The following is a 14,522-nucleotide window of genomic DNA, read 5'->3' as shown; positions in this document are numbered from 1 at the left end:
GGTCCTTCTCTTTGCTAGACTAGCCGTGCTCAATTCCTGCAACCTCTCTTCGTATGTTTTCGTCTCCAGTCCCTTCAACATCCTGGTTTATTTTATTTATTTGTTTGTTTGTCAATCAAGTTCCTTGGAACAAATTTCCAGCAGACGTGGTAAATAAATCCACAGGGACTGAATTTAAACATGCCTGGGATAAACATAGATCCATCCTCAGATAAAATACAGGAAATAGTATAAGGGCAGACGAGATGGACCAGGAGGTCTTTTTCTGCTGTCAATCTTCTAGGTTTCTAAGTATAAGATATTAGTTTATATACCGGTAAGCACTTTTTCTAATGTTTCAATGCCTTTTTTTTAGCGTGGTGACCAAAACTGGACGCAGGACTCTAGGTGTGGTCTTACTAAGGCTTTATAGAGTGATATGAGTATCTCCCTACTCCTAGATTGTAACCTCTGTGAATGCATTTTAGGATTGTATTGGCCTTTTTGGCTGCCACTGCACGTCCATGACCCAGCTAGGTAAAAAGGAGAGAGGTTGGCGGAGAAGAGGAAGAAGAGGAGGAGGAGGAAGAAGAAGAAGAGAAAGGGAAGGGAAGAAGGAGGGTGGAGGAGGAGGAGGACTCTGCGGTTCTTGGTGCTCTATGAGCCTGGTGATTTTCTTGCAAACCTTTCGTGACCCAACTATGTAACAGCATCAGTGTTAGTCTTTTCATCTGCATGTGTTGTAGGGATGAGCTGGAAACTGGGCCAGGAGCCGTGGGTCCCGATGAAGGAAATACCTTTGCTTTGGGCCATTGGTATTGGGGGGGGGGGGGGGCTGGACAAGAGCTGGGGCTGGTTAGAAAACCGACATCAATTTCCTCCGAGGACTCACCCCAGGGAGTGGGTTGGTCCGCCTGGCCTGTCCGGTGCTGATAAAGGACCGCCGTAGCATCCTCCCCATAGCTCCCTCCTTATCAGGGACACGGCCCAGGCACACAGCTGGGCAGGGAGGCCTCGGACTACAGAACCAACTCTCCACTACGCCCAGGAACCAGCTGCCAGCTACTTGAATGTCCTGGGATAGAAACCTAGAAGATTGACGGCAGAAAAAGACTTCCTGGTCCATCTAGTCTGCCCTTATACTATTTCTTGTATTTTATCTTAGGATGGATCTATGTTTATTCCAGGCATTCATTCATTCATTCATTCATTCATTCATTCATTCATTCATTCATTCATTCATTTATTGCTAGAGTTGAAAGGGGCCATGCGGGTCATCAAGTCCAACCCCCTGCCTGAGCAGGAATCCTAAAGCACCCCAGCCAGATGGCAGTCCAATCTCCTCTTGAAAGTGTCCAGAGTTGGGGAGTTCACAACCTCCGCAGGCAGTTTGTTCCACTGGTTGATCGCTTTGACCGTCAGGAAGTTCTTCCTTATTTCCAGGTTGAATCTCTTCTTGGTCAGCTTCCAGCCATTGTTCCTCGTCCGGCCCTCTGGTGCCCTGGAGAATAGAGTGGCCCCCTCCTCTCTGTGGCAACCCCTCATATACCTATATACAGCTATCATGTCCCCTCTGGCTCTCCTTTTCTCTAGGCTATCCATGCCCAGTTCCCGCAATCTCTCTTTGTAAGTCTTGGTTTCTAGACCCCTGATCATTTTGGTTGCTCTTTTCTGCACCTTCTCCAGAGTTTCAATGTCTCTTTTGAAATGTGGTGACCAGAACTGGATGCAGTACTGTACTCCAGATGTGGTCTGACCAGGGCGTAGTAGATTATCTATCAGCTCTTTATGTGGAACCATATCAAAGGCTTTGCTGAAGTCCTGATAGGCATTTCCCAACTTGGAGGTCTTCTAGTCCAAGCCCCTCGCTCAACCCAGAGATTACGTATCATTCCAGACAAATGGTGCTTTAATCTCTTGGTTTGGCTCATTTGGTAGGTTTCTCCTCTGTTGTTTTGTCCAATACACAATAATACACCATGAGGGTTACAGAGGATATAATCAGGTAGAATGTATTAAAGGGGCAATAGAGGAGAAAATAAAGGAGTGAAATATAACTATGAGAGAATAGCAGAAAAAGATATAGGGATAGAAGAGAAGATATAGGAGATATAGGAGAGACAATAGGACAGGGGACGGAAGGCACTCTAGTGCACTTGTACTCACCTCTTACTGACCTCTTAGGAATCTGGAGAGGTCAACCTTAGATAATCTAAGGGTAAAGTGTTGGGGGTTTGGGGATGACACTATGGAGTCCGGTAATAAGTTCCACGCTTCGACAACTCGGTTACTGAAGTTGTATTTTTTACAGTCAAGTTTGGAGTGGTTAATATTAAGTTGTGTGCTCTTGTGTTGTTGTGGTTGAAGCTGAAGTAGTCGCTGACAGGCAGGATGTTGCAGCATATGATCTTGTGGGCAATACTTAGATCATGTTTAAGGCATCGTAGTTCTTAGCTTTCCATACCCAGGATTGAAAGTCTAGTCTCATAGGGTATTCTATTTCGAGTGGAGGAGTGAAGGGCTCTTCTGGTGAAGTATCTTTGGACATTTTCAAGGGTGTTAATGTCTGAGATGCGATATGGGTTCCAAACAGATGAACTGTATTCCAGGATGGGTCTGGCGAAAGTTTTGTAAGCTCTGGTTGTGTGAGATTGCCAGAGCAGAAGCTACGTAGGATTAGGTTTACAACTCTTGAAGCCTTCTTGGCTATGTTGTTGCAGGGGGCTTTGGCACTTAGATCTTTAGTTATTAGTATCCCGAGGTCTTTAACCGAGTGCAGATTATCTGTGATGATTTGATTGTTCAGTTCGTATTTGGAGTTCAGATTCTTCTTCCCAATGTGTAGGACAGAGCATTTGCAGGTTGAGATTTGGAGTTGCCATGTGTTGGACCAATCAGAAAAAGAGTTCAGGTCTTTTTGGAGAGTAGTTGTGTTACCGGTGGTGTTGAAGAATTTTGCATCATCGGCAAAGAGGACACAGTTGCTTGTGGTGTACTGTAATTGTGATATGGCCGACTGGCTGGGGAATTCTGGGAGTGGAAGTCCACAAGTCTTAAAGGGGCCAAGGTTAGATGACCCTTCTGGCCTCTTCCAACTCTATCATTCATGGCTGGCTGGGGACTCCTGGGAGATGAAGTCCACCAGTCTTAACTCCCTGCTCCAGAGACGGGACAGAGAAAGAGGCTGATGGCCTGGCAGAGAAACTGGAACCCGCTTCTGGTCAAAGCGATAGGATTTGGGGGTGCTGCTAATGAACGGGGGGGGGAGAGACTGGGCCCCACAAGACACGTGCACAGCAGGGCAGGGCGTTTCCATACCAGTGACTTGTGTCAATGACCGGGTGGCATCTTTATGGGCAGTGCCAGGGGAATGAAGCCGTTATCGGTCTCCAGCTGCCCATCTTTCTCCTGCTATCCAGCTGGACCTCCTGCCTGGCTTCTCCACAGATAAGGACCCCCCCCCCCCAAAGAGGAGTCCAATAAGGACCCTCTCCGGCCTTATCAGGAGCTCCACCTGGGATGCCCCACCCAAGAGTGAGCTCCCCCCCCCCCCCCCGGACAGAAGCCGTGGGCTGTCACTAGTCCCAGAGGTTCTTATCAGAGGAAGCAGAGACGGCCGCCCTTCAACCCCCAGCTGGGCCCCGATGCTCATGAAGGGGGGGCTTCGACTCCTAGGATTCTGCTGGTGGTGGGGGGAGGAATCCTAGAATCAGGAGACGGGAAGGGACCTTGGAGGTCTTCTAGTCCAACCCCTGCTCAGGCAGGACACCCGAGACCAGTGATGGTGAACCTTTTTCCCCTCAGGTGCCAAAAGAGTGGGCACACACACTAATCGTGCATGCGCAAGTGCCTTCACCCATAATTCAATGCCTGGGGAGGGTGAAAACAGCTCCCCCTGTCCCCCGGAGGCCGGAAGTGGCCTGTTTCCCAACTCTTGGTGGGCCCAGAAGGCTTGTGTTTTGCCCTCCCGAGGTCCAAAGGCTTCCCCCACATCCCCCTGGAGGCTCCCTGGAAGCCAAAAACACCCTCCCAGGGCCTCTGTGCAAGCCAAAAATCAGCTGGCCGGCAGACACATCCACGTTGGAGCTGAGCTCGGGCAACAGCTCGCGTGCCAGCAGATATGGCTCCACATGCCACCTGTGGCACCCATGCCATAGGTTTGCCATCACTGCCTTAGATTTATGATGGCAAACCTATGGCACGGGGGCCACAGGTGGCACGTGGAGCCATATCTGAGGGTACATGAGGTGTTACCTTCTGTCAGCTCCCGCACACATGTTCGCAGTGGCCAGTGGATTTTTGGCCTTCCGGTAGAGGCCATGTTTGCCGTCTCCAGGTTTCAGAAAAGCCTCCAGGAGCCTGGGGAAGGAAAAAAACGGCACAACAGGCCCATCAAAAGTTCAGCAATGAACCTCTGGGAGGCCTGTTGGGCCCAATTTCCCCCCTCCATAGTCTTTGGGGACTTCAGTGAGGTCACTATGCATGCGCAGAGGCGGTTGTGCATGCATGTGGAGGGGAGGGCACTTCATTATGGGTGTGGGCATGCACAGGCATGTTGCACTGGGCATGTTATGCGCCCTTTTGGCCCCCGAGTAAAAAAAGGTTCGGTATCACTGCCCTAGAGCAATTCAATTCAATTCATTAGATTTGTATGCCGCCCCTCTCTGAAGACTCAATGATGAACCTTTTTTCCCTTAGGTGCCAAAAGCACATGCGCATGCGCTATTGTGCATGACTGCCCACACCCATAATTCAGTGCCCCTTGTCCCCCTGCACATGTGCGTACGATCCCCTCATGCTGCTCCACCCACTGTGCAAACATGCACAATCCGCCCGCTGCCGTTTCCCAACTTTGGGTGGGCCTGGTAGGCCCATTTTTCACCCTACTGAGGCTGCAGAACCTGGAGAGGCTGAAAACAGCTTCCTCTGCCGCCTGGAGGCCCACCGGAGGCCACAAATGCCCTCCCAGAGCCTCCGTGCAAGCCAAAAACCAACTGGCTGATGCACACATGTGCATTGGAGCTGAGCTCGGGCAACGGTTTGTATGCCGGCAGATAGGGCCTAGGCCAGGGGTGGGCCAAGTTGGCTCTTCTATGACATATGGACTTCAATTCCCAGAATTCCTAAGGCAATCATGCTAGCTCAGGAATTCTGGGAGTTGAAGTCCACATGTCATAGAAGAGCCAACGTGGCCCACCCCTGGCCTAGACCAATCCAGGCAAATGGTTGTCCAATCTCTTCTTTAAAAACTCTGATGGAAAACCCACACCATCTGGTGGGAAGCAGTTCCACAGATTGTCCTCACTCTTCTTGGGAAATTTCTCCCTAATGCCCGGTTGCTTCTCTCCTTGGTTAGTTTCCATCCGTTGCTTCTCATCCTGTCTTCTGGTGCTTTGGAGAATAGCTTGACCTCCAACCCTCCTTTGGGGAATCCCCTCGCTATGTCTTGCCATGACGCCCATTCGCTAGAGTAGCCATGTCCATTTCCTGCAACCCCTCTTCATATGTTTGAGCCTCCAATCATCCCCTAATCATCTTAATTTAATTTTAATTTATTAAATTTATAGGCCACCCAACCCCTTAGCGACTCTTCTCTGCCCTCTTAGGAGCCTCGGAATCTTGGCTGCTCTTCTCTGTAGTCTTTCCAGAGTCTCAGTATCTTTTCCATATTGCAGTGACCAAAAGTGGACATGGTCTCCCAGGTGTGAAGTCCACTCATCCCAAACGTTGCTGAGGCAGCATCTCAGGGGACCTCGAGTGACAGGGAATGAAGGGCTCTCCCAGACTTGGCATCTGGCTGGGGAATTCTGGGAGTTGAAGTCCACAAAGTCTCAAAGAGTGGCCAAAGTCTCCGCAACGGCACAGAGCAAGCGTTAGAGCCAGGCAGGGGCAGAGGGAAGCCCCCAGACCCTCAGCTGTGTTCCTGCCAGAATCCCCCCTCCGCAGAGTCAAGACCGGGTGTAGACTATTGTCGACTATTGAATTGATATGGCAAACCTATTTGCCAATAAAGCATCTCATTATATTCTGTTTTACCTAAGTCTAAAAGTTATAGTATCTGTTTATATTGGGTAAAGGTTACTCACTTATTCAGCTCTTCCATTGTTCTAGCTAAGAGCAAAAGGTTAAGCCAACAATCATGGAATGCCCTCTGTGGATATGATAGGATTAAATCTACTTGCCTGGTTAAGGTAACCCACTCCTTTGATTCATTTAAGGAAATATTCATTTAAGCTTCCCTTGACCTAAGGTAATTGAGACTCTTCTGTTTGTCTAAGGCAGTGTTTCTCAAATTGTGGGGCGCCCCCCCCCCTGGGGGTATGGAGTGATTTTTGCACTGAACAATAGCATCCAGCACAGAGTAGAAGATATGGAGTGCATACAACAAATCCTTAAGAGACAACATGGAAAAATATTGAACAGGGATGAAAAGAGAGGAGGAGAGAGACGGAGCTCATGAGACAAACGTAAGTCTCCCGAAAGCTGAGACGAGGAAATATGACGAAGAAGCGTATGTAGCGCTTGGCTCCACTGTGACTACGGTGGGAGACGAGGAAAGACCGGTAGGTTTACTGTGTCTAAAAATGTTGGCAGTGGACAGCATGAAGCCAAATACATTAAGGCGTCACTTAAACACCTGACACCCCAATCACGCTGATCAGCTGCTTGAATTTCTTCAGTGAAAACGTGAATATTGCAAACCATCGTCCTGGCGGAGAGTTGGGGAGGCACAAAATGTTTATTTCTTCTTTGGGGGGGTTGTGTGTATGGAAAAGAAATAATTGAGGAATACTGGTCTAAGGTAAAAAAACCAACTGAGCCTCGGTGGTGCAGTGGTTAGAGTGCAGCACTGCAGGCTACTTCTGCTCATCACCGGCTGCCAGTTTGGCGGATCGAATCTCAGTAGGCCCAAGATTGACTCAAGCCTTCCGTCCTTCTGTGTGGGGTCAACTGAGGACCCAGATTGTTGTGGGGCAATATGCTGTAAAGCACTGTGAAGTGGTAGATGAGTCTAAAATGCTATTAATTATTATTATTATTATTATTTATTGGATTTGTATGCCGCCCCTCTCTGGGCGGCATACAAATATTGCTAATACAGTGGTACCTCTACATACGAGTTTAATTCGTGCCAGAGCCGACCTCGTATGTCGATCAATTCGTATCTCGAACCAATGCATTTTTCACACCGAGATAACTGGAAAAAATGGAATTCTTGCGCCACCTAGTGGACGCTTGGCTCGTATCCCAAATTTGAGCTCGGGTGTTGAACAGAAATTTTGCTCGCGTCTCAGCTCGTAACTTGGAATACTCGCATGTGGAGCAGCTCGTATCTAGAGGTACTACTCTATTGCTAATTAGATGCTCCTCTACTTATTTAGCCGTCCTGCCTTGACAGGATTACGTCTGCATGCGATGTGTTACACATCAACCATTCCCATTGTAACTAGGTTAAGTGAAGAATTAATACTTTATCCTTGTTATGCACAAGAAGCTGGTTATAAATAATAAAACTGCCAAGTCTCCGAGAGATTCCCTCGCCCCGTCCAAAAAATCCCGTCTCCGCGCCTGTCATTTCCACAACCAGGAGCAGCTTTAGCAAGATCACAACAACTTTATTCTCCATTATAGTTTCACATTTGGCTACATGAGAGTTTTCCTGGCCACGTTGAGCCAGCAGCCATGCACCACGCCCAAGCAGGGAAGGGGAGGGAGTGGGGGGTGGGGGGCGCAGGCAGCTTCTGTGGGGCAGAGGGATGACCAGGGGGGGGTGGGGGCTGCAGAAGGAGTAGCGGGACCGGGAAGGGCTCCGTTGCCTCCGAGGGCTGAGCAGGCAGCTCTGCAAGGAGGCTGAGCTTTAGAAACGGGGCCTCCTCCATGTGGCCCCTCCCAGCACAAGCCCCTGGCCAGGGCCCCAGTTCACAGCACAAGAGGGGCCACTGAGAATCGATGGAGTTTCAATTCCCTCTTGGCCTTCAGAGGAGATGGGGGGGGGATTCCTTCCTCCACAGACAGAAACCCCTTCAAGGAAAGGGTGGGGGGTCAAGCCATCCAGCCAATTTGGGCCCTTGGAGTTAGGTTCCCCTCTGATCTCAGCACGGAGCCCCAACCGTTCTCAGGGGGGCATCAAGGAGAGAGCCCCCCACCCCCAAAATAGGGGGCAAGGAAGGGGTTGGCTGTTTGGGTCAGACCGTCGGGATTCCTTGGCTGCTGTGGGGCCGAAGCCGACCCACTGAAGCTGCCCGGATGAAAACTCGTGCTGGTGAGGGAGGGGTGAGGCCCAGAGGGGGTCTTCAGCCCCCCCCACAAAGCCCCCCCTTCTGGGACTTCCGAGGCAGAGAGAGGACGGAGGGGGGGTGGCAGCATGCAACGTCTGTCATCCAGACTGACCGGTCAGGCACTTTTGTGGGTGGGTGGGTGTGGGGCAGGCGGGCCGAAGGGGAGGCAGCGTCCACTGGACACAGGCGAAGCGGCAGACGGCTGGTGAGGGGTGGGCTCTGGGAGGGTCAGAGGGGCCCCCCCCCACACCATTAGGCAGGCACGATCTGGAGACCAGGGAGGGAAAGGGGGTGGGACGCGCACCATGAGCTTGGGGTCGATGTGACCCCCACAGCCAGAGGCGTCTGAGAAAAGGACAAACACCACTTCCTTGTCCGGGCACCAGGGTGGACTCTGCGCTGGGGGGGGTCCAAGGCAGCCCACCCACTGAAGGGATGGAGAGATGGGTCCGTGAAAGGTTGGGGAGGTCAGGCCCATATCTGACCCCTCAAGATAGGGGCCAAGCAACAGTCTCTGTGTTGGGGGGTGGCGGGTGCAGGCAGTCAAGGCACGAAGTTGGAGGTGGACGATGAGGGGGGGGGACACACACACAGGAGGTGTTGGCGAGCAGGAGGCAGAGCAGAGACGCGGGGGCTCCTCCGAGGGGCCCCTCCCGCTTGGAAATGCAAAGGACGGTTTGGGGAGGGGGTGAAAAGAGGGGGGGGGGACGACAGCCGTGCTCCTCCTCCTCCCACGAATAAGGCACCCACTGAGAGGGGCTCCCCCCACAATCCCCGGCTGAACCAGGCAGACCGCAGCGGGTGGGAAGTGCATCATGGGAGGGGTGGTCTTCTCCCCCCACCGGTGGAGACTCAGGCGTGGACTCCCGTGGCCTTCTGGATGAGGGGGATCTGCGGGAGGGAAAAAGAGGGAGGTTGGTGGCCGCCCCAGGACCCCAACCAGCATTAGCCCCCCCCCTCTGGATTGAGAGGAGCCCCTTGCCCCCACCCCTTTGGAAACTGGGCTCCTGCATCCCAAGGGAGGCGAGTGCGAGAAGGCGCAGCCCACCCACACCGCTCACCTTGGCCAGGTCCACCCCGGTGAGGGCATGCACAGAGGCCGGGATCTCGGCCAGGAGCCGGTTCACCTCCGAGGTGATCTTGTTGTTGTTGTCCCCACTGAGGATGACGATCTCGCCCACCTTGGACAGCGGAGCCGAGACCTTGGCGGCGATCTGCGGGGGGAGGGCGGAAACGACAAGAGTTGGGAGGGGGGACCCTGGAGGTCATCTAGCCCAGCCCCACCGCCCAAGCAGGAGACGCCTGGACCCTGGGAGTCTCTTCTTGAAAGCCTCCACGGATGAAGCTCCCACAACGTCTGGTGGCAAGCTGTTCCATGGATTAATTGTTCTCACTGTCAGGAAATCTCTCCTTAAGTTGCTTCTCTCCTTGTTTAGTTTCCACTCATTGCTTCTTGTTCTACCCTCAGGTGCTCTGGAGAATAGGTTGACTCCCTCTTCTTTGTGGCAACCCCTGAGATACTGGAAGGCTGCTCTCCTGTCTCCCCTGGTCCTTCTTTCCATTAAACTAGACATAAACCCAGTTCCTGCAACCGTTCTCCATTTATCCCCTCATCCTCTTTGTTGCTCTTCTCTGCACTTTTTCTAGAGTCTCAACATCTTTTTTAACAGAATGACAGAATCGAAAGAGACCTTGAACATCTTCCACTCCAACCCCTTGCTCAAGCAGGAGACCCTCTCTACTATTTCATACAAATGGCTGTCCAACCTCCAGTGATGCAGCACCCACAACCTCTGGTGGCCAGCTGTTCCACTGGTTAACTGTCCTCCCTGCCAGGAGGTTTCTGCTTCATTCCAGGTTGCTTCTCCCCTGGGTTGGTTTCCATCTAGAGCTCCTTGTCCTGCTTTCAGGGGCTTTGGAGAAAAAGTTGGCCCCTGTCTTCTTTGGGGCAGCCCCTCAGCTGTTGGGACATGCCACCCCTCGTCTTCCTTTTTGCTAAGCGGGGAGATGAGGAGCCCCCTGCCCACCCACCACCCTAGGCCGGGCACTCACGTGGGGCAGGGCGTCCAGCACCAAGGCGATCTTGGCCGCCTCCCCATACTGCTGGTAGGCCTCGGCCTTGAGCTTCATCTTCTCGGCCTCTGCCTTGCCGATGGCCTCGATCACCAGCGCTTCGGCCTCACCGATCTTGCGGATCTTCTCCCCTTCGGCCTGGGCAATCAGCACCTGCTTGACCCTTCGGGGAGGAGGAAGTGGACATTGGTCAATGGGTCCAGGGCCCCCTCAGCCTCCCTCCTCAGGCAGAGCGGGACCTCTGGAGCAGGATGGGTCTCCAACCGTGGCTCCTTTAAGACCCCTGGACTTCATCTCCCAGAATTCAGCCATGACTGATAGAGTTGGAAGGGGCCAGAAGGGTCATCTAAGTCAGGGGTCTTAAGACTGGTGGACTTCCACTCCCAGAATTCCCCAGCCAGCCATGACTGATAGAGTTGGAAGGGGCCAGAAGGGTCATCTAAGTCAGGGGTCAAGACCTGTGGCCTTCAATTCCCGTAATTCAGCCATGACTGATAGAGTTGGAAGGGTCCAGAAGGGTCATCTAAGTCAGGGGTCAAGACCTGTGGCCTTCAATTCCCGTAATTCAGCCATGACTGATAGAGTTGGAACGGGCCGGAAGGGTCATCTAAGTCAGGGGTCTTAAGACACGTGGCCTTCAATTCCCGTAATTCAGCCATGACTGATAGAGTTGGAAGGGGCCGGAAGGGTCATCTAAGTCAGGGGTCTTAAGACACGTGGCCTTCATCTCCCCCACCTCCCAAGCCAGGCCTGCTGCCGCCTCCCGCCCCAGGCTCACTTCTCCCCCTCGGCGATCTCCTGCATGCGGTGGGCCTCGGCCTCAGCGGGGAGCCGGATGGTGGCGATGAGCTCCTTGTCCATGCGCACGATCTCCTTGTCCTCCACGTCGATCTGCCGCCGGCGCTGCACCACCTCGATCTCGATCTCCTCCTGCCGGATCTTCTGCTGCTCCTTGGCGCCCTGCAGCTCGTAGGCCAGCTGAGCCTCGGCCGACTGTCCGGAGGGAAAGCGGGAGGTCAGAGACGGGCAAGGGTCAGCAGGGTTAAGGCCACCGGTTTACCCTGCCGGGAGTGGTGGTGGGCTGCATTTTGGAATAGCCGCTTCCTAGTGCTTTTTTCACAGCCCCCTCCAAGCGGTTGACAGAACCAGCCTCTTTTGCCCCCAACAAACTGGGTCCTCACTTGACCCCTCTGGGAAGGAGGGAAGGCTGAGTCCACCTGGAGCCGGTGGTCAGATTTGAACTGCTGAACTACAGCTGGAGGTTACCTGAAGGAGCCTGCAGGGCTGCACTCTAACCATTATGCCACTCTGCCGTTTAATGGCAGATGCCCTGGCGAAGTTTTCTTCAGTGAATCTATTCTCTTTGTGCCCCTGTGCTAGGTCACCCAGGGGCTGCACTCTAACCTATCTATCTAATAGAGAGAGAGAGAGATAGCCAGCTAGATAGGTGATAGATAGGTGATGAATGGATAGATCAATAAATGGATCAATGAATAGAGACAGACAGACAGACGGACGGACGGACGGAAGGAAGGACGGATGGATAAATGGATAGAGGGACATAGATAGGCAGACAGACAGATGATAGATAAATATGTAGAGGGACAGACAGATGATACGATACATAGATCTAATAACAATAGCAATAGCTTTAGACTTATATACCGCTTCACAGTGCTTTTCCAGCCCTCTCCAAGCGGTTTACACACTCAGCCCCTTTTGCCCCCTACAATCTCCCTCCTCATTTGACCCCCCTGGGAAGGAGACCTGGCACTCAGGATGAATCAGTTATTTATTATGAGCCCTATCAAGATAAACAATATTTAATTCCACTCAAAAGAAACAAAAAGACAATGAAAAAACCTTGCTGACAATCAACACCCAGAGAAACAGAGATTCAATTCACACCGGAACCAGAATCAAGCAGTAAACTAGACTAGCAGTGATGAATGGTTTTATTATTAAAACTGTTTTTATATTGTTTTATCTGCCGTACATTGCCCAGAGTCCAATAGGAGTTGGGTGGCCTATAAATTCAATAAATTAAATTAAATTAAACTTTCCTCCATCAGGCAATGGACAGACAAATGAAGAGGAAAAACAGCCTAATCAGGGGACCATCTCCAAAATGAATAGAATTGTTTTTAAACTTAAAGAAGATTTGGACTATTATAAAATTTGGGGAGAGTTTTATGAATGTCTGGAAAGTAAAAATAGTTAAAATATCACAATTGGTTTGTAAACAATGTTAAGAATTAGAAACAGCTGGTAGAAACCCGGATGACGAAGGAAGTAATGGTGGCAGCATTAGAGGATGACACAACACAGATCTAAGGTAGCCTAGACTGGATATTATTATTGCAAATAGATAATTCTAGTTTTATTTGCTGGGAGTGAAATAATTTCTGTTTTAAATAACAAGAAAATGGTATAAGGAGAGAAAGAGATATTTGCAACTTTGAATTTTGTACTTAAATGTTGTATTTCTTTTTTGTATAATTAGAAGTTTAGATTTTCCAAATATGGGATATAATTGTTTTAAATGTTAAAACAAGGAGGTGAGGCTCCTGAAAGCTTTTTATTTACTATGTTTTTATCAGATAAGAAAATCCCATATATAAATAATGTTAGGCAGGCAGGATGTGTTTGATGTGTGTTTTTATTGCAGGGTGCAGAAAAAAAAATCCCGGGGTGGGGGGGGGGCCTATCTCTCACCCAAACTGACAGGCAAGCGGAGACAACTGATAATAATAATAATTTATTAGATTAATAATAATAATTTATTAGATTTGTATGCCGCCCCTCTCTGAAGGCTCGGGGCGGCTCACAACAATAATAAAAAACAATATTCTACAAGGCCTGGGAGAAATGGTCCAGATGGCGATCCAACTTTAAGGACAATAAAACAAAAACTAATTAAAATCTCTTAATATAAATCAAAATAAAGATATACATAATAGAAATTGGGACCAAAGTCAATACAACCCCTGTCTGAGTTCAATCCATTTGATAATTATCAGAAATTTACTAATATCGCAACCTACAACCACTTCTCACTAACAAAAATAACAAATATAATCAAACTAAGTCGTCACAATCCAAATGCCTGCTAGTTTGCAGGTACCACCTCTTCTCTCTTTCCCCCCCCCTTTCTTCTCCCTTTCTTCTTCTTTTCTTTCCATCCTCTTTCCTTTTCTATCCCACCTCCAATCACATTTTCTTTCCACGTTATTCTTGGACTATTAAATACTACAGCTATAAGATTATTCAAATACAGTGTTCCCTTGCTTTTCGCGGGGGATGCGTTCCGAGACCACCCGCGAAAGTCGAATTTCCACGAAGTAGAGATGCGGAAGTAAATACAGTATTTTTGGCTATGAACAGTATCCCAAGCCTTCCCTTAACACTTTAAACCCCTAAACTGCAATTTCTCATTCCCTTAGCAACCATTTAGATTATTACTCACCACGTTTATTTATTAAAGTTTATTAAAAAAATATTTATTAAAGGCGGACGAAAGTTTGGCGATGACATATGAGGTCATTGGGTGGGAAAAACCGTGGTATAGGGAAAAACCCCGCAAAGTATTTTTTAATTAATATTTTTGAAAAACCGTGATATAGACTTTCCGCTAAATTCGAACCCGCGAAGATCGAGGGAACACTGTAAGAATATTGAATACAAAATATTTACATATAGACAAATATTTGTAATGTATATACATTAATATATATAAGTCACTGTATAAAAATACTGTACTGTTTACCCCTTCCCCCTCCCCCTTTTCCCGGTTTTCCTTTTTTTAAAATAATCTAATAAAGTATATTAAAAAAAAAAAAAGCAATATTATAGCGAAACGAATCTAATATTAAAAAGGAAGCATACAAAACCCTATCATATTTAAAAATCTCAGTTCCTGAGATGTCTGGGAGGAAACCACCAGGCTCAGAGGGCCCCAAGGGCCCCAATGACCAACTCTGGGCTTCCAATGGTCTCTTCAGCTGATGTCCACCCCCGTCCCAGAAGGAGCCTGACCTTAATGTTGATCTCCTGCGTGAAGGCCGCCTTCTGCATTTCGAAGGCCCGCTTGGAGTCGGCCACTTTGGTGTCCGCCTTGAACTTCACGTCCAACATCTCCCGCTTGCACTCGGCCTCCTGCAGCGATAAGAAGCAGCCGTCCACTCAGTGGGC

At 49.8% G+C, this 14,522-nt stretch overlaps 1 protein-coding gene across 3 annotated transcripts in view; it reads right to left on the bottom strand.

The window, feature by feature from the left end:
• Nucleotides 1-7,574: 7,574 nt before the first annotated feature.
• Nucleotides 7,575-14,522, bottom strand: part of FLOT2 (flotillin 2) — a 50,549-nt gene continuing 43,601 nt past the window's right edge. For all 3 annotated transcript variants that reach the window (XM_070735483.1, XM_070735482.1, XM_070735484.1), the window contains 5 exons: nt 14,367-14,486; nt 11,110-11,324; nt 10,311-10,494; nt 9,320-9,472; nt 7,575-9,149 (listed from right to left, as the gene is read on the bottom strand). In XM_070735483.1, coding sequence (XP_070591584.1) covers nt 9,111-9,149; nt 9,320-9,472; nt 10,311-10,494; nt 11,110-11,324; nt 14,367-14,486 — 711 coding nt within the window. In that variant the 3' untranslated portion in view covers nt 7,575-9,110. The remainder of the gene's footprint in view (nt 9,150-9,319; nt 9,473-10,310; nt 10,495-11,109; nt 11,325-14,366; nt 14,487-14,522) is intronic.

Source organism: Erythrolamprus reginae, chromosome 1, assembly GCF_031021105.1.
Source record: "Erythrolamprus reginae isolate rEryReg1 chromosome 1, rEryReg1.hap1, whole genome shotgun sequence".
Taxonomy (NCBI): Eukaryota; Metazoa; Chordata; class Lepidosauria; order Squamata; family Dipsadidae; genus Erythrolamprus; species Erythrolamprus reginae.
Note: the sequence above shows the minus strand (reverse complement) of the source record. Positions and strands in the feature narration are given on the sequence as shown.